The 20076-nt window shown below is 36.7% G+C and overlaps 1 protein-coding gene across 2 annotated transcripts; it reads right to left on the bottom strand.

Moving 5' to 3' along the window:
* Positions 1–124: 124 nt before the first annotated feature.
* On the bottom strand, positions 125–7104 carry DERL3 (derlin 3). Of its 2 annotated transcripts, none has more exons than XM_072415612.1 (7): positions 7008–7104; positions 5310–5375; positions 4227–4300; positions 3217–3310; positions 2449–2644; positions 1621–1711; positions 125–307 (listed from the first exon to the last, which is right to left on the bottom strand). In XM_072415612.1, exons 1-7 carry the CDS (start codon positions 7098–7100, stop codon positions 199–201), a joined length of 723 nt encoding a protein of 240 aa, XP_072271713.1. In that variant the 5' UTR covers positions 7101–7104; the 3' UTR covers positions 125–198. The 2 variants fall into 2 exon arrangements, with proteins under 2 accessions (XP_072271713.1, XP_072271714.1); XM_072415613.1 differs by having other exon boundaries at positions 7011–7104.
* Positions 7105–20076: the final 12972 nt, after the last annotated feature.

Genomic DNA, 20076 nt, shown 5'->3' with positions numbered 1-20076 from the left:
AAAGGTAAGACAATACTTAGATTTTCTGAATTTGACCACTGCCTAAACAATGCCAAAAAACTTGCTCTATCTGCACCAGCTAAACTCTATTATAGGATTGCAATGAACATTTTGATTGTTTTTATGTAGAGATTTTATTATTTTTTAGTTGCATGTAATATTTCAAGCCTTGAAACACAAGCCTAGTTGGTAGACCATTTAGTCCTGGGCCTCTGGAGGAGGTTGATGATGATTGAGTCTGTTTACAATATCTTCTGGTAGCGGATTATAATTGGGATCAGCTAATGGCACATCAAATATTTGCTTTCTGTAGAGTACAGAGACAGAAGATAACTATTAAGACTTGATCACTTGCAGAAAGTACAATTGTTGCAAAGTTTTTGTTTATTTTAAGGTCGTGTTTCTCTTAGAGCCTTCGTTAGCAACCTTCAAGTCCCCAGAGGTCTCCAAAATAAGTTTAGGGTTTTCAAATTAAGGTATTGGAACGATGACCGACCAAACATTTATATCATTTTTTTTTAAATAAAACCCTCTTTTGTTTGAGGTTTGTTTGATTTTCAGTTGCTTGCATTTTGTGTATATCGGAAATTCTATCGCATTGGTTGTCCATGACAAACCGCTCACAGCAAAAACCTGGGCATCAAGTAGCTTACAGCATTGTAAACATAGTCTAAAGCGGAGTTTCTCAACCTTTTTATATGGGATCTCCTTCAACTAATGTTCAGGTTTTCAGGGAACCCCTTTTATAATTATTATATCTACAGCTCACAGAACATTGGTGTAGTGGTCAGTAGAAGAATGCCTTTTACATTGCTGGTCATTGGGAAGAATGCCACCGTTACAGATAGCCATAAAGATTATTGGTGTTCAATAAACTGACTTAAGATGTGGAAATTCCTCAACCAGGGACTCTGGTTGAGAAACATTGCTCTAAAATATTGTCACTGAAACAGAATAGGTAAGGATACTCCCAGGCAGACACTGATAGAACATGACATGGGTTTGAGTCTTTCCGTACTTTTGTCTAAAAACTGTAGTTACAATTTAAAGGAAAACCTGTACTTGTAGAAATTTAGTCGGCTGTTGCTGGTCTCTGAAATTACTAGTTGCTTGGCTATTGTGATCATTTTGTGGCTTTGGTACTTTCTGTGACTGGGTACTAAAGCTGATTCACTCGGACACAGCAGGCTGCATACTTGTTCCAGGCTAATGATTCAGAAAATGGTTATTCCAGGGACTGCCAGCAAACAAGTATTTTTTAGAAGTTCAGCAGTGGCAGCCTACATATTTCATATAGCACACATTCCCTGCCTGATTTCTAACCACACACAAATTATCCACATAACTGCCCAGTCATTATTACATGGGCAGTTAACCTCATATAGCCAGTCTTCCATGTGTGCTGACAGTAGAAAATGAACTAGCACAAAATTTGACTGTTATTTACTCCTGTCTTGTTCTTGGTGCCACATCAGTTGTATCTTTGCATGGATTATCTTAAAAGCACAGGATGTTCTGGCTTTAAATGCTCAGCAAATAGACCTCTTGAGGTTTGCCAGAGCTATATGTAAACAAATGGCTAGAATAAGGACACGTCATTTTCTGTGTTTTATTACTTACAAAATAGCTGGGGTGACTAAAAGCTTTTTTCCTCCAGGCTGGTTTGGGAAAACGTCTTCTAGAAAAAAGTAAATATGTCCAGCTGCAATTCCTAAGAGGAGAACATTCAAAAATGAGTAAATAGATACAATGCATACAAAGGTTGGACCATAGTATGACAATTATTTTAGATGTAATATTCCTGGGAATACAGGTTCTTTTAGAACCCCAAAGTGAGGTCCATCACCTTTTGACTACCTTTTATGGCTTTGGCTGTCAGATGAGTTGCACTATTTTCCAATTAAGCTAACTGACAAATAGGGTCAAATCAAAACTCTAACCAAGAACTTTTGGTCTTAATGTTTGCATGAACAAAGGAAGTTTAGAGTCACGCTCAACTTTTTATTGTCAGTAATCCTGTGTAAGAGATTTTCCATTTTTTCTGTCCTGGAGCCACACTGATTAATATAGAAAATTGTTCGATATATTTATTGCTTTTTTTTGCCTATGTGTCATTGGTGCAGGAACCAAGAGGAAATCGCTCCCAATATGGATAAAACAACAATAAAACAAAAAGTTAAACCTGGATTTTATTTGTTACAAAAGGATACACTTTTTCCTAAACTGTAGTCCCTTGTTATTGAATATGTTTTAAAAATAAAGAAATCCAGCTATGCTATTATGCAATGGTACCAAAAGAAAACCTTGTCTATCCTAAAACAGTTTTAGGCTATCTTCACAAAATAATTAGCAAAATATTTAAAGGTAGACTCATTACAGTATTGTAAAAACTAATCTGTTGGGGACTTAGGCTTAGCATGTAGTTACTGATGTAGAAGTACACCTTACCCAGCAAATCCACAAGAATGGAGTCTCCTGTTAGCAAAGAGAAACATAGAAGAACCCAAGGCAAAAATGGAGCCTGTAGTGTGACAAGGCCAAAGACATTAATTCGAATGAATGGATTTCTGCGGCACCAGACATACACTAACATAAGAGTAAAGGCCTGACTAAGGAAAGAAAGCCTAGAAAAAAGACCAAAAATCTGATTTATGTTAAGGAAAAATGACACATCTTTTCACATAAATGAAAACACCATAAGAAAATAAAGTTACCTCATTTGTGTTAACATACTGGGTTGCAGCTTATAGGCCTTTAAGTTATTATAATGTAAATGTATTGGGACTGGGTCAGGTAGACTTTCAGATGTTGTGAAAGATAGAAATGGTATATGGTTAGTCAACATCTACCAAACTAAAAGAACTCAATAGGAAGAGAGATTAGCTACACACAAATTAATTGGAGTAATAACCAGAGGTAACTATATGTTGGGAAGTGGACTTCTAATATGCAAGAAACTTTGACTTTTACTGAAGATCTTGAATACAGAACTGTTAATTGTCTTCTATGCCTATGCTGGAAACTAAATCACAACTGGTGTTATCCTAGAAAAAAAGGCAAAGTGTTCTAAAGTTCTAGCATTTGTGTAGCATAAATGTGGTACCTAAAAGATAAACAGTGCACAGACCCAGGGGCATTAAATGGTTGGCTGCTGCTGGGATTGCAACTTTAGGTTGCACATATTAGGCTTCTTCCACACTAATATTTAAAGGATACAGTAATAAGGAATCCTCCAAAAAGAAACATAAATACAAAATCAGCCGTACGACCCCTAAATGAGGTTTCTTCAAGCATTTTGCAGTATCTGAACCTGAAGGCAACCACTATCTGTAAAGGAAACTTGACACAATAGTATTTGCACCAACACCAAGAGGTAAACTGGTTTCCTTCCTAACCTAGCTTAAAACTCCTATAAAACCTATATAGGAATTCTAAAAATGTTAAGCATTGTGACAAGACTGGCCTAACCTTTCATGCAGAGAGATTGACTGGTCATTCTACTTTATTACTAAGAGCCAATGTCCATGTTGATGAAAGACTACTGAGTCCAGCTCTTTTATAGAGAAGCAGAAAAATATGTAAGCTGCCATTGCAGATCATTCAGGTAATGCTAGTTGTCCTGTTATCTTTTGCTTCAAAAGCAAATAAGTAGTGGTAGCAGGTTCCTCATTTACCTAATAACATTCTAATAAAATAAAAACATTGTAAATACCTTATTTTACATTCAGTGAGGTCTTTGTGCTCCTCCTTGCTTTTGGGCAGCTCATGTCTGGTGGCAGAGGCCATCAGAGTGCTTTCCAAACACTGGAATCCAATTAATGAAAGGACTAGGGATAGATAGTAGGTCTAGAGAGGAATGGGTTAGATGAAGCTGAAAATCCATCAGACAGGAAATGAGAAGGGCTCACTTGCTGCAGTTTCTAAAGCACACTACAACACCCTAAATTATACATTAAAGTCAGAGGAAGCTATCCGGGGAAGGAGTCTGTATCAATAGGAAAAATTGCCCATGCACAAATGAAATTAATTGCGATTGTGATTTGCTTGCACACTGTCCCCAAGTGCTTTGCCACCTTATTTCTTTAAAAAAGCCTAACTGTCCTTAAAGTTTCATTTCATTCTATCAATCAAGCGTGAACTACATGCATATATAATACATTCTACAATCCATTTCTAATGTAGTGTTAAACTGGTATGAAAAATTTCCTGCACTGTCAAAAGGATACATAAAAATCATATTAAAAAAGAAGCTAAACCCCAAATGTCCAAAGTAGAGAAAGTTGGTTATCAGTCTCCATATCTGTAGGAGAAAAGGAAGAAATGGTTGGTTTGTGCTGGCAGGAAGAATGCTAATATTTGTACTGTGCTTGTGAAATGATTGAAACCATGCTATGGATGAAAAGGAGAAAATCTACTACCAGATGTAAACTCTTTATTGGTATTATACAATATACCTAAGAGCAGTTTTAGCTTAACATGCTGTACATGTTCTGTAGATGATGACAAAGGATGTGGTAATAACAGAATTAATTTATCTTCCGGTTGTCAGGCTTCTTCACAACCATTATCAGTGATGCAATTTATGATCAAAGTTGGGGAGTTGTTATTTTATTATGCCTAGATGAGTTAGGATCTCATTATCTCCAAAGTGTTACTTTATACTTCTAGTAGTGCTGTGTGTCAGTATACGTTGTGCTGTACTCCCCCACGCCAGGGCTGCATCTGTGATTGACATTAGTGTTGTATCCTGTGCTTTGCCCATTCACAACAGCAACCAGTGATGACACTGCTGCCATGCATTTTGTGAATGGGCTCAGCATACAAAGGAAACAACACATGAAACTAGTGACAAGCCAGACCAACAAACTAATTGATAACACGTGAATTATTTTTAAACAATGGTGCCCAGAGTTTAGCTTAGAACATTTAAACCCTAAAACTAAAAGATATACATTGCAGCTTACCAGTTTTTACATCTTGGAAGCTGCAACTGTTGACTTGTTTTTCATGTGATCGTTTTCATAATTCACTTCCTGCCCTAGAGTGACAACACTCTATATGCAGGAGAAGAGTTGTCACCATACTACCGGGCTACTAAATATCCACCCCTTAATGCCTATTACATTAGGGGAAGGGGTTGCAAAGACTATTGAGTTCTCGCATTGCTTTTCATCCTGACAGCATATGTATGTACGCGACAGCTCCACAAGGTATTTCAAAATACAATTTATGATTGTCAAAGAAGACATACTGTAAGTGTTTCTACCTCCCTAAAGTTTAGCTTTAATGGTAGATATAAACTGACTTACCTGCAGTTTTTTGAAGATTAGCTCAGGATTGAAGTAAAGCTGGAAAGGACTAACAATTTCAGCTTCCTATAAATTGGAAAGTACATTTATTGATCCCATATCATAAACTAATAAATCAGAGAACTTGCAACTTCTAAAGTCTAATAATGGATGACAGGAAATAAACAGAATCACTCCAGTTAAGAAGATCTCTCCTAACTTCCTGTTCTAGAGAATGGAATACAGGACAGGAGGAGGATCTCCACAATAACAGAACAACAGACAAAAAAAAATGATCAAGGTTTTATCCCTACCCCACTCTGTCCATGCCAAAATTTAAACATTGCATGTATTCAAACCTATTCAATAATACCTCATAGCATGGAGATGTAATTTAAATTTTATTGTAATCTGCAGCCTTAATTAAATTACCATCTCAGGATTCTACCATGATGGCCCTTGTTTAGGTATCTTCTCTTATCTGATACTTTGTCAGACTTTCACAAGGCATTCCATCATAAGTGTGTGCCAAAAAAATGTGATGTATATTATGTTCTTTTGTATGAAAATAAGATACCTCAGCTCAACAGTACTTTGACCATGAAAATAATTTCATATATTGCAGCTTTTCAGTCCTGTATATAATTTTCAGGATATATTTTTTTCACAAGATCAGAAAAACTTTTGTTAATCTTGCTAAAAATCTAGTGTCCTTGCAACTTCCTGCACTGAATTGAAATCTTAAAATCTTATCAGCCTTACCCGGTTTCATCTGTTAACACCAGAACATTTACCCAACAGACGGTTACCTCCATGAAATGGAGCGTTGGAGGTTTCTATAATACTGTCATTATTAATTATTATTTTTATCATTACTATTAACAGTATTTTAATATAGCACCAACTTATAATGCAGCACTGTACAATAAATAGGGGTTGCAAATGACAGACAGATACAGACAGTGACAGAGGAGGAGGTGAGGACCCTGCCCCAAAAAGCTTACAATTTAATAGAGAGCTAGGTGTCAATGGTGTTTTTTCAAGGATATGGCACACTGAGTGAGGGTTGTCACTTTATTACAGGAAGTTGTTTGCAGGATCGCAATGTAAAATAGTTTAGGAGAGTTTAACTTCAGCAAATAAAAAAATTAAAAATATTTGTTAATCTGGAGATATAGACATTCAAAATGATATGCAAATCTACTTCTGTAAGTCATGTTTGGCTTATTTTTTCCTGAGTCTTCCTGTTAAAGACCAAATGGCCAGCAGGTTGACCTAAAAGTGTGAGAGGTGTTGTGAGTTAAAAAGGAAATGATTCAACAATTCCACCTTTCCCCCGGTCATATATCTGTATAATTACTTTCCAGTCTCTCATCTAAATTTATTTTCTATTCCAAATGTATGCAGTACTGAGTTTGTCTCTAAAATGAACCACTTACTGTGTGTTGCAAACTGTCACAATGTATAATGCTGTTTTTTCCTGTATTCAAAATATAAATGTACATCAAATTGAACATAGTAACAACTACAAAGCACTGTTGCTTAATTTATTTACTGTACAGAAGACCTGGATAGATAATAAAGCAATAGAAGAATTCTAAAAGAGGAAGGGGAGAAAGAGGATCTGTATAATAGGCATTCCCAGGAATGATTGTCCCTAATGTTAACCATCCCTGGAAATAATGACAATTTTATGTGACATTGCTGTTTCCTCCTTACCACAGCAGCAGTGGTGATCAGGCAGGCAGTGGTGTAAGCCCAAGTGACAGCTGGGATGTGCTGATAGTCCCAGATGGTACCAAGCTGAGCCATACTGTGTATATGCAGGAGCCCAACAATCTGCAGTGTAACAGCTGTTCTGCTCAGGTGCCAAGAGACAAGTACATCCTCCTTCATTCTCTGGCACTTCCTCCTCCCAAAGATGAACTGATTGGTCTTCCTTGCCAAAAAGTCTTTTGCTGTATTACCATTATCCTCACAGGTGTCTATGTACAAATAAAGGATGAAAAGTATACTACTGACTTAGCGACTGCCATCCATTACAAATTGTGAGGATAACATTTACCAGAATCAAGTCCCTGGTACTGAGGGTGAGGTTAAAGTGTGCAGAACTAACTTCAATAATAGTTCAGCTCAGCAGCCCTCTGCTCACAGGACAGTCTCTTCTTCTCACACCTGAAAAACTAAAGTGGAATGATTGTATAAAAAATCCAGCAACACTAGCTAGACATCTATATTAGTGCATTGTAAAAGGCCTGCCAGTGTATCTTTTTCTATATTCATGCATATAAATTAGAGATGGGTCAAAGGAAGACATTATTCTACCCAGTTTGATTGCATTGTGTTGTAAATAAAGTAATTGCAGTAAATATTTTAGTAGGAACTGATTAGAATTGCTGATTTCAATACAAACAGCTAAAAACATACATATACACACAAACATATATAGTAGATAAAGTAGGGATGGTGCACAAATTGCATTTTAAATGTATTATTCTCTGGTGGGATTAAAAGATCAGCAAAGTGGACAGGATTTTTTGGCATCACTTCCCTTTCTCAAATTTGAAAGGCTTTACATTGTATCACATTATGTCCCCTAGAATTGGAAACACATCATTATTTCAAGGAAGTCATATAAGAAATGCTAGTTCATTCACATAGCAAAGTATACGTTTATGTGGTGCTGTAAACCACAACATCTAACTCATCTGTATATATAACATTTCTTGAAAATAAATTCAGATTCATATACATTTATTCAGATGTATGAACAGGACATACAGATAATTGAATTATCTGTATAATAATAATTTATATAGTACCAGTGGTCCCCAATCATTTAATCAACCAGATTTCTTTATTTTAACCGTCAGTATTCTTCAAAATCATGTTTCAAATCAACATGCTCCTTTTTTGTAGGGAATCTAGATACCAGCAACCCCAGTTGTTTTTGTCTAACTATGCTGTAATGATGAGCTACATGGCCTGCAAACATTCTGTAAATTCTGGCCACTTGGACTATCTTGGACATCCACTATGAATGAATAAATCTTCACTTCTGACGTCAAAGGTATCCAAGCTTGGCCTGACATTTTAATTGATCTTGTAGCCAATTGTTGCTCACGAGTGCTGTTGCTAGACCTGGCCGCAAAAACAATTTGCAATACTTCTGTTGAGTCCCTGCAATGCTTTGACAGGTAGCAAATGCATCCCTTTTGTCAGGAAAAAAGGCACAAGTGGCTTAAAAGTACTGAAGAATACTGACACTTGTTGGCTCTTGCTAGTTGGAGGTTCTGCCATTTTGGCCCAGCTGGATAACTAATAATGACAATCCGTGGTTTTCATGTGGATTATCCAAGGAATGCACAGCAACATAAAGGCACTGATATGGCTCAAACTATGAAGATTCCAGGTGTTTTGATTCACTCTCTATCCAGAGACTGGTTGATGAAAAAAAATCATTTGAATAGTCTGTTTCTTCTTTGGGACCAAATCTCCCCTTCCTCTTTTGACTCTATTGACCTTGATCTAAGGTTAGATGCACAATGTTCATTAAATGTTCATTTATAAATTGTAGGATTTGGTCTGTGAGTAAGTAGGAGATGGTTTAAGTTGACCCTGTTGCATAATTCACTCTTCTGCATCTTCAGTGTGCAGCAGTTGTAAAGAGATGGACAACATCAAATTTAAAAAAATGCCTGGCTTGCCGCTTAGAGTAGGGGTGTGCTTTATTTTAAACGCAAAGGTAATACTGTTTGCTAAACTTGACACCATTAAAGGATCACACTAAAATGCTTTTTAGTTTCATTGAAATTGATTAAAATAATATTTTGGTTGCTGCTGATTGGGAGGTCCCTAATTCAGTGCTAATGTTTTGTCCAAGCTTCACTTCTTTAATCTTCTCTAATGTTCTCTGCCTATAGACATCTCTGTTCTGCACTCTGAGGTTATTTGTGCCATCCCTGCAGATCGATACAATACATGCAACACACTTGTAGCTTTTCTTTTTTTTTTTTTTTTTTTTTTTTAACAAAGATTGGGTGTCCCATAAACCCAATGAAAAAAACACATTCAGGGCCTACTCTCACTAAGACCTTTCCGGTTTCATATAGCAATATTGGTGGGTCTATGGTTCACCATTGGTGGTTACTGAACTGATCATTGCTAGAGAAGGCTCTCTACTCCTCTTAGGAATCTTCCAATGTTATATACAGGTAGATCACAATGTGCAATACAATATACTCTGGCTTACAGTGCTGTCCATTCAGCTCTCAGTTTATGCATTATAATGCATGGATTACACAAGGCTTGTATCTAGACAGACAGATGTATGTATATAATTGATTTATATTATTAGGATTTGTTATTGTATTGTACTGTAACTGGATTATGTTTTTTTTGTATTTGCCTGGAGTTCAACTTTAGGAGTCAGGATTATTATTAATATTACCCTTTCACATGAGGAAAAAGCAGGACTGGGCTGTAATTACATTTTAGTATGTGAATAACCTTTTGGGTCAATGTCTGGGGTACTGAGTCAGTTTATGTTTAGCTTTAGACGGCTATAAATTTGGAAATGTAGCAAGCAAAATCCCACAATTACTTAGGGAGCAGCTGGAAATTACCATTACCAGAGGATATTTTCCTCCTCACAGTGTCCATAATCAAAATCTGACCTAATTTTACCTCCTTAATCAGTCATCAACCACAAGAATTAAAGCTAAGGGACTATGAAAAGCGAGGAGCACGTAGTTGTGTTCCTATTTACGGCTTTTTTATGCTGTATTTAAAAAATGTGTTTTTCTTCAGTCCCATGGCAGATATGCGTCATGGCTCTAGGGGTTACAAAACAGAAACGGGGTCATGTCTGCATCCCATTATACATACGGAATACATTCATAGCAGTCATTTTTGTACACATTGTGTAGATTAGGCTAACACTAATGCATTTTGGAAATGGAAGATGACTTTATCACTTTGTCTTTTTTGATAGGCCTATTTGTACAATATTGTATTTGCATTTTCTCTTCACTTTAGATGAAAATAAATACCAGTAAAGTTTTTTCTGAAATGTTTCCTCTAGCTGGTTCCACCAATCATTATTGTTATAATGTAGAAAGTAGAGCAGAACCCTTGTTTATACATTTTTAAATTACAAGTTGTCATTTCAGAATGAGGTGACTCAAATGTACACATGCCATCTAGTGGTTTTAACCACCTGAGCGTTACACTGAGGTCTAGATTTCTGTACCAAAAGTGATTCACTGTTTTTCATTAAATTTTTTTTTAAATTGTAGACCTGTAACTTACAGAAATATGTCCGAACAAGGGTTCTAGTAGATAATATGAATATAAAAAATGTATTTACTTTTACTTTATTTTTTTTTATTTTTTTGTATTGGATTGGATACTGGAGTTTGTATTCAATCCAATACAAAATGAGCGTTTGAATTTACCAGTTATGTACTTTGTATTAATTTTATAATATTTTGTATTGGATTGGATACGCAAGTTTGTATCCAATCAAATACAAAATATAAATTTGAATTTCCAAGTTATTTACCTTTATTTTATTTTTTTTTATTTTTTGTATTGGATTGGATAGGGAGTTTGTATTCAATCCAATACAAAATGAGCGTTTGAATTTACCAGTTATGTACTTTGTATTAATGTTATATTATTTTGTATTGGATTGGATACGCAAGTTTGTATCCAATCAAATACAAAATAAAATTTGAATTTCCAAGTTATTTACTTTTATTTTATTTTTTTTTATTTTTTGTATTGGATTGGATACCGAAGTTTGTATTCAATCCAATACAAAATGACAGTTTGAATTTACCAGTTATATACTTTGTAATTATTTGAATTATTTTGTATTGGATTGAATACAGGAGTTTGTATTGAATCCAATACAAAATAAATTAATGAGTTTCAATTTGAATTTCCCGCACACGCGCCGACGTCATCGCCGACGCAGGGAGGAGCCGTCCGTTTTTTTTTCTCTCCGCCGGACGGCTTCTCGCTTCAGAGATCATCCGGCGCTGGAACAAGAAGGACGTGGACGATCAGCGGGACCAGGTAAGAAGCCGGCCGGCGGAACACAAGATGCCGGCCGGCTTCTTACCGGTCCCGCTGGCACCCGACGAAGGACACCCGACGCTGGAGAGGGAGATCGGCGGACGACGATCGACGGAGGACGACGCTGGAACACGAACACGACGCTGGATGAGCACAGGGGGACCAGGTAAGTGGGCATAGGAAAAAACTCGGGGTTAACCATCCTAGCCGGTTTTTTTTGCCCGTACGAAGGTCGGGCTTAACGGCTAGGAGGTTAAAGGCAAAGAACAGCAAAAAAGGAAGGGGAGTATGCAATACATCTCATGTTTTTCAAACAGAACAAAAATACAAAGACTAATGCTTTGTGATTTATCTGTTATTGAGGAGGAACTGAGGACTCGGGTCCAACAATTGGAATGTGAAAGTAGGCACAGAATATTTGCACAGTATAACAAACCTACATTAGCATTTGTGTTGCTCTAGTGATGACAACATTGCCCTCTCCTTCACTGCTCATGTCTGCCAATGCAATCTTCTCTCTCTTTTTGCTGCTTTTCCTTAGTCTGTGTTTTTGCCACTCAGGTATTGGATGGCCAGTGGCGATGCAACTTGCATGTGCTAAAAAAAATTGCATTGTCCTAGTATTGGGCTCTATTCCTAGGTATTATACAGATGCCAGGACTGTAAAATAAATAAATTGCTATGAGATAGGGAATTCAGTTCTGCTATAAGAAAATTAAGCTGTTTATGGATATAAAAAAATTGTATACTAGAACCAACTATGCTAAAGCTGCAAATTCTATTCATTGGTATGGCCAATTATAAAGCTTCAAAAGTCGCTCCCAATTCAGCTTGCCAGGTATACTGCTTTAAGGGGAATCATAGCAAGATTTTTTTTTCTCCTATCATATCTTCTTACAATGATGTCATGTGAATAGCTTTTATGCAGAGAGATGAGAATAGATTTTTTTACCTGCTGTGAGTTGTATCAGAAGTTCTGCTCTGCTATACTTAAGCTGTCTGCCAGCCCACTCAACTGAAAAAAGAATCAATGGATGCTCAATTACCAAAAGGATGACACATTATAAGGTGTATTCTGTGGGATGTAAAAATGTGATATTTAATTAGCAAAACTAAAGGAAAAAAACCCTAAAGGAAGGGTAACTCCTAACACTCCCTAAACACCATCATTGTTTTTGTCACTATAGACAGCTATGCCAGTTTCTGTGATTATAAATTCCCTTTAATTTTCTGTGGGATTAACATTCTGGGGAATTAAAGGATTAAGGCAAGACAATGTTAGGACATATAATAATATTAATCTTACACACCTTTAAATATTAGATCTGCCCACTCCACACTATTTTTTCTTATCCTTTATTAGAGTTATTATAGCATTGAATCTGAAGTTTTGAATCTAGCAGTCATTTGTAAGGATTAATATTTCTGATGCCATTCACTGTATTTCTTCTGTTCCTCGAAAGCCTAACGGTACTGATCCTTAGATTATATGAATGAAGTGAAGATAGCTGGATGATGAGTCAATACTTGTTAGGGAAATATATCAAGCAAGTAAACAATACATACCTTTAAATTTTAAATTTTCATACCAAGGCGCAGAACCACAGAAAAAAGTGGCCATGGCTTTGAGTAGTGTTTACTTGGGCATCGTTTAAAGGGACAGTTAAATATAGTACAGAAGTACAGAATACCCAACAGATTACTGACTCCAGATTAAACTCCCCCTTTAAATTTGGACTGCAGATTACCCCCCTCCTATACTGAGACCTTTGGATCAAACTCCCCCTTATTACTGAGACCTCAGATTGGACACCCTCCTTTAGATTCCTCTTTGCAGTCCCCAGATCAGTTCCAGTTTTGTACTTAGACACAAGAACGGACTTTCCCTTTACATTCCCCCAGCAACCTTTACACTCACACCATGGACTTAATCTTCCCACTTAGATTCCAGATCAAACCCCCACTAGTACACACAGACCCCAGATTAGACACCTATCCCTCCTTTATGCTTAGACCCAATCAGAACATCCCTTTACAGGCCTCTTCATACCTCATATATTCACCCGTACCTCTCTAACCATTTAGGACCTCATAAGAATCCCTTTTAATTCCATATTACACCACCCCTTCAGATATCAGACCCAAGTATGAGTGAGAGTTTTAGCATGTGGCACATGAACATGGGGTGGGTCTGCAGGATGTTTTGCAAACCTCAGGACCATTTCCCAGAAATTGGGTCAGTTGGGAGGTATGATGGTAAGGCATATTGTAAATAGAATTTTATGTGTTGTTGCCTTGTTTTTTAACATACTGCCTTCAAATAATTTCAAAACCTAAATGGTATTTATGACTTTTGATGGGTTCCATAAAGTCATGCAAGTCAAAGCAAAAGGTTCCCTTTGATCACTTTTCTTGTGCTGTTCCTCAAATAAATACTTACCTTGATCCCACTGCTGCAACCTCCTTTGTTTATATCTTGTTGTAAAAATGTTCTAAGCATGGTATCTCTTTAAAAGTAGGAAAAGATCCTATAGAAGTAAATAGAAAATGACATGATTCCATGGCTACCAGATTATGGTAAGTAGGAAGGAGAGCGTGGGGCACAAAAAGAATTCCTTCATATTGTTTAAGACTGGTTTCACACTGCTGTCCTATAGGAACATATGCATAGGTGCATTGCAGTACCATCAATTTTCAGTGGTACCCCAAGCTGTATTGTTCTGCATTAGGAAAAAAGCCAAAGTTCAATTATCTGCTCTGGTGCACTGGCAACCTACCCTGCCTTAACACAGCACACAATAACAGTGAACATGATAAATATTAACACAATGCACCAGAAATGACTGGTGTAAAAAATTCACTTTAGGGACCCCATCTTTAAAGTACTGGGGTCCCCCATGTGTCTTGTGCACAGACATCATGCTTTTTGTTAATAAACAGTTAATGAACAATATTTTCCATGGAAATGTTCTCATTGTCCATTTTCCTTCATAACATAGACCAAAACATTTTTGTTTGCATTTTGTGCTTGAATACTGTTGAATTATTGGTGTGGAAAGTCAGTGTTTACATTGAGAAGAAATTAAACACCTGTTTTAATGTAATTTGGTAAAGGGCTTTTAAACATGGGGTTATGTTGCAAACCTTTTGCTTGCAATGCAGCACATCACACTCCAAGAGCTTTGCGAACATCTAAGACATACTGTATTTTATCTTGTAAGCACAACACTTTGTCTCCTAAAGACTGCAATGGACTTCCAAGGGATCATCTCTTATGCACCTCCAGCCCTGGGAGAAGTCTCCTACAGAACTCTTAGTGAATCAAAGACAAGTTTAAATCTGGGTTGGAAACAGGAAGAAGTGCGTGTCCTGTACTAGAAAGTATGTTTTTACGGCTAGCTGAGCCCTCCTCTTCACTTTCTATGGTCTGATATCCACCAAAAAGCATGATACCTCTTTAATTAACGTGCACATGGAGTAAGGAGCAATCTTTCATCCAGGCACACATCACAGTAGTTATAATCAATCACTATTCAATCCAAGACTCAAAACATCCTGTCTGTAATTGGGCTTTAAAATTACCCTTGTAGCTATATACATTGAAGTAATTATTCTTCAAAGTTTTTAACAGAGATACAGATACCTGAACACCTATCACCTTAAGGCTTAGTTTACAGTCTCCAGGTGAATCTCAGGCAGCTGACAGCCTAGCAGCCAGCGGCACAGGGATGCTCATTAAAAAATGAGCCTCCAGGTGGTTGTTATGGGCAGTCAGCGCATGGTTATCAACTATCCATATCCATAATCCATTCCTAATCATACTGCTTGAAGCATCTATCCAGGTGACTGAAATACCAACTCGTGGAAATGGTATCCATTTGTTGCAAAAAAAGGAAGTAAGGATCTTTGAAAATAAGCTGCAACTCCAGTTTTCATTCAAATAAAAGTTTGTAAAAAAAAAATCCTCTCCAGGTGAATTAGATGCTTTGCAATGTTTATTTCAACCTTTTCAGAAGTCTAACAACCCATTAATTTACCAATTCATGGATGAGCTTTATAGAGTACTCTATGAAAGATGTAAAATATTACACAAAATGCATTAAATTTCAACTACAGCTTGGCACAGACTGTACCTTGTGAATGCATGCAGGCATACTCTTTATTTATCATGGATTTTCAAGAATCGTACAGGACCTGGGAGTTTATGGACTCTCTATTTGCACAAAGCTAGTTAAAACTAAAGCTGCCTGGGTCTAATTTGTTCTGGGTTTAGCAAAAGTTCTAGTTTCCAAACTAATTGATTGACAATACAAAACTTTAGTTGTGGTTTGTAGTGTACAGAGCATGGTCGCCCACTGTGTACTTTAACAATGCCATGAAGTAATGTAAACATGGTCATGAGCCTGTTGTTATGTTAAGGCACACAGTGGCCATTCACTCACACTTCTGCACCCATAGGGGTGTTTTTTAATTTGAAATTTCAGTGTTTGCAAAAAAAAAAAAACTTTTATCCTGTTTAAATAACAAAATTGCCTTTGTAGAATTATATATGTCATATAATGTTTCAAGGGAAAGTGTTTTTCCTTTACTGCTATTTAGACATGCAATTCCTTAATAAAACCATGAGATGCTGCTATTGTCTAACAAACATTAAAACTTTGATTATGAGAGTTTAAAACGTTTTAAGGAATTAATAACAGATAATTAGTTATAGCCATTCACTTCCCCCATTTACCTTTTTGGGGCTTTTCAGATTCCCCACAGCCCCAGCGGTTTGCACCTTGGCTGGGACATCGATCCCTTACTGTCAAATCGAAACTCTTGAATATGTCTACATGTACAACATGGACTTTTGAACAGGCCTCCTCATGATATTTTACAATAAGGCCAACATTGCGCACATACAAATGTGGTTTTATAACATTCCAGTGTTCGGGAACCTTTCCTCCAGAGATTGGTCTAAATATTTGGACCAACTGTTTTTGCTTCCTAATCTTCTGATGAGGGTGATTTTGGAGGTTTATGTTAGACTTAAAGCGTACCTAAACTCGGAAATTTCACTTCACATAAAAGGGTAGACAACACTTTTATGTAAAGAGAAAATTCTGTTTTTTTTGTTTTGCTTTTTGCAACACGCACTTAGTGCTCTGTGAAATCGGCAAGTTTTCGCCCCGAGGAGCCACCCCTTGGTAGTGCTTTTTGTGCTTAGCATATATTTCTGTAGGTAGCAGTATACCCAACAGTTAAAGCAGAAAAAAATGGCTTCTATTCGGTCCGTGGGGAAACCATTGGGCGCCACCCTTTTCTTTTGTCATCTTCCTGCTTCTGCTTACGTCACCCCATTTAGGAAAACAAAAACATTTTTTACTTTAAATAAAAGGGTTGTCTACCCTTTTATATAAAGTAAAAATGTTGTGATAGGTCCACTTTAAGATCTTCTGAAAGTTTGCTTACTCCTTCAATGAGCAGGAGAGAAAAGTGAAGTGTATACCATTAAACAATGTGAAATCATTTTTTATTCTCCAATGTAACATGGTTGATGAAGGACAACATCTAACCAGTGTTTGTTTTTGGCTTCTGCAAATTTTTTTGTACCATATTAGTAAAAAAAAGGCAAAGCATGGAGCATTGTGTGGGAAAAACATTCACTTTAATTGAGCTACAATTATTGCGTGGAAATGAGGATTACGAAATTAGTATGTATATACTTTTGGCCTAGTGGAAGAGAATTTGGCTGTGTTTTCTGAATAATGATCCAAAGTACAACGTAAGGACAAAATGCTAAATGCAAAATGCTATCAGATGTGACAATCACATCTTTACAGTGTGAAGTCATTTCCGGACACTAGGAATTTTTTCTCAGATGATTTCATACTGTTTTTTATGTGACACAGAATAATCATGCCACATAAAAAAAAATTATTTAATGTAACCTTAAAGGTACATTAGTTAGGACCCATTCACAGTATGTTCTTTGGGCTATAGTCCATCCATCCACTAAATCCACTCCAACAGGGACATAAAACATCAATTTACAAGCTAATAAAGAGCTGTTTCCTGTTCGATTTCCCATCTGACAGATATCACACTACAACAACCTACTATCTGTAATCCTGGGTCCAGCTTGCATGTTTAAATTATTTAATATATCATTTATTAATTGTGCTATGTATATGGATTTCTTCATCTCTGCATGATTATCCTGGGAAAACTGCTTAGAATATAATGGATAACTATCCTGACAATCTTTGAAGGACAGGGTTTATATATCTACTTCTGAAACATTTGCTGTGTAACAGAAGATTTAATTCATCTGACAAAAAAGAATGGAGAGAGATCAGAAAATGGTAAGGACTCCGATTGTTATATGTACAGAATATTTTAGCATATCTTAGTATTTTTTTAACAAATACACTCTTTTTAGTACATGATATTTAGAAACCTGTGCTTCTGTACATTTGGTGAAGGCAGTGCCAATGAAAACTGAATTTCAACAGCAGTTATCCATTGAACAAGGGCGATGAAGCAGTGATACTTCTGTGTATTATTCATCGCAAAATATATTTGGAGAACATCCTCAGTATTGCTAAAAATGAGTTTGTTGGAAATTATCTCCTGAAAGATATTTTGTCATTCCCAATGAATTTCTCAAAATTTGATTTGATTCAACGTTTGTGCCAACTGCATTAAAGGATTAAGGTAAAGGTTTACTTAACCCTTTTAGGTGGATTTACAGTAGAATCAAGAGGTCTGAGGACTTTAAACTCCATGGGCACATATTACAGGAATGTATGCCTACATACTTTTAATCTGTTGAATTTGACCATTTTTGAATTCTGGTAGAATCAAGTTGTACAAATTTTATACTAGGCACACATTTTACTAGAAGAAAAATGCTTTAGCTTTTAATGACCTGTGTCAATGTTTGGGAAAGGAAGGAGTCTGGTTTATCCATAGGAATGGGGGCTACATTTTGTTCATTTTTGTTTGTTTTTTTTGTTTAAATTCCAGGGGACCTTTTTATTAATAGGGGATAAGGGAGGTTGATGTACCCATTTCCATGAAGGTCCCAAGCATATTAAAGGGTCTGAGGGGGCCCCACACTTTTTTTTATATTTTTCGAAAACACGTTTTTCTGGATTTTGCCAAAATCCAAGCTGTCATAGCAGATTCAATTTGATTCTATTATAGTTGGATATATATAGTAGAATTTGATTCTACTATATAGTTGGATTTTACCTGGCTACATATTGGATGCTGATCTCCATGACCAAATGATGGGAAATCCAAAAAAACATTGTTATCATAAGAACAAAACATGAGTGTAAATCTTCCAGTGGGAATACTGAAGATATTCTCAGAACTCTGCTATACATCTTTGCATATTCCTGCCAAACCTTTGCAAGGATTCCTGGTTCACATTTATTGCAATACAGGTTTATTTAGGGTACGCAAACCAAGAAACCCTTTTTATGCTAACAGCATGTAAGTGTGCATAGAAATGTGCAGAAATAGTTTAGGATTTTGTGTGTTATCATGTGATTGCGTTTCTGCTAGAACCTTGTATGTTGTATAAATACGAAAGGCATTTGAATTTAGGTACAGATAGTTTTCTAGTTCTAATAAATATTCCAATTAGGCCCTCTGTTCCAGGGACACCTGCATAAGAGGGGAACTTGTGGAGATTTCTTCTCACTTGGATGGTAAGAAAAGGGAAACTGCACCAATTTACACCACAGCATAAACTTTCTGTCAAGGTTCTCTACTTTAAGGTCATTGTATATTTAGTAGCAGTTAGCCATATTCAGCTGGACTTGTTCTTGAAATGTTGAAGATGTTTTGCAGCTTTTTTGAGAAGCTTTATCAGTTCTTATCAGGAAAATATCCCAGCATTTATATCCGCACAGCACAAACACCATAATCCAAAACCCACGGAACATGACACTGCTGATGTTGATTCTCAGAGAACAGGGGGTCTGAAATGTGTTGAATAACCCAGTTATTTTAACATAAACTTATCCTTGGTGTCAGAAAGTCTGGAGGAGTTTTAAACCCTCGAATTACATAGCTGAAGGTGGGAATTGCTGTCAAAACACTAGGGTGGAGATCCTAAAACAATATTTTTAATAATAAAGATACACATTAAACTGGGACTATTGACATTAAAATGGAACAATATTACAAAATAAAGGATCAGGCAGGTGGTTACTGCAGAAAGGGAGAGGCAATGTCCCTTCTGCAACAACAGGCCTGACCTGATCATCACTCTGGGAATTTGTAAAACGCTAAACTGTGCATGGACAGCATCAGGGATCCCAGATTCCCTTGTGTGTGCCAGGGATGGATGAACTCCTGTGCAGGCATCCCAGCAAAGGGAATGCAGATAGGGGAGTCCTGTGGCTTTATTCCGCTTTAAACTATGACATGTTCTTAACATTTAGTAAAAGAGCTTTAATACAAATAAACCCTGACCTTTATAGCTGCTTTCAGTGCTATTTTTAGTTTCTCAGTTTGGAAAAAAACATTTTATAGGTAAAACAATTAAGTATAGCTAAGAAACTTGGATATTTTGATTTATCACTGCACAATTTATTATGCACCCAATCAGTGGTCGCCAACTGGTGGTCTGCAGCTCTGGCCGGTGCCCCCCCCAAGCAGGGTCAGGAGAAGGACCCCACTGGGGGGATGCACCAGCCAAAGCCACCGA

This window comes from Pyxicephalus adspersus, chromosome 6 (assembly GCF_032062135.1).
Source record: "Pyxicephalus adspersus chromosome 6, UCB_Pads_2.0, whole genome shotgun sequence".
NCBI classification, from domain to species: Eukaryota; Metazoa; Chordata; class Amphibia; order Anura; family Pyxicephalidae; genus Pyxicephalus; species Pyxicephalus adspersus.
This window is presented reverse-complemented; position numbering and strand designations above follow the sequence as displayed.

Coding starts and splice junctions, on each gene's coding strand:
- DERL3 (XM_072415612.1), bottom strand. CDS start 7,100: ATGGCTCAGCTTGGTACCATCTGGGACTATCAGCACATCCCAGCTGTC. Junction 3,311..4,226: donor TTTTTTAATATGATTTTTAT/GTATCCTTTTGA, acceptor GGTTGCCTTCAG/GTTCAGATACTGCAAAATGC. Junction 2,645..3,216: donor TTGGAGGATTCCTTATTACT/GTATCCTTTAAA, acceptor AACATAAATCAG/ATTTTTGGTCTTTTTTCTAG.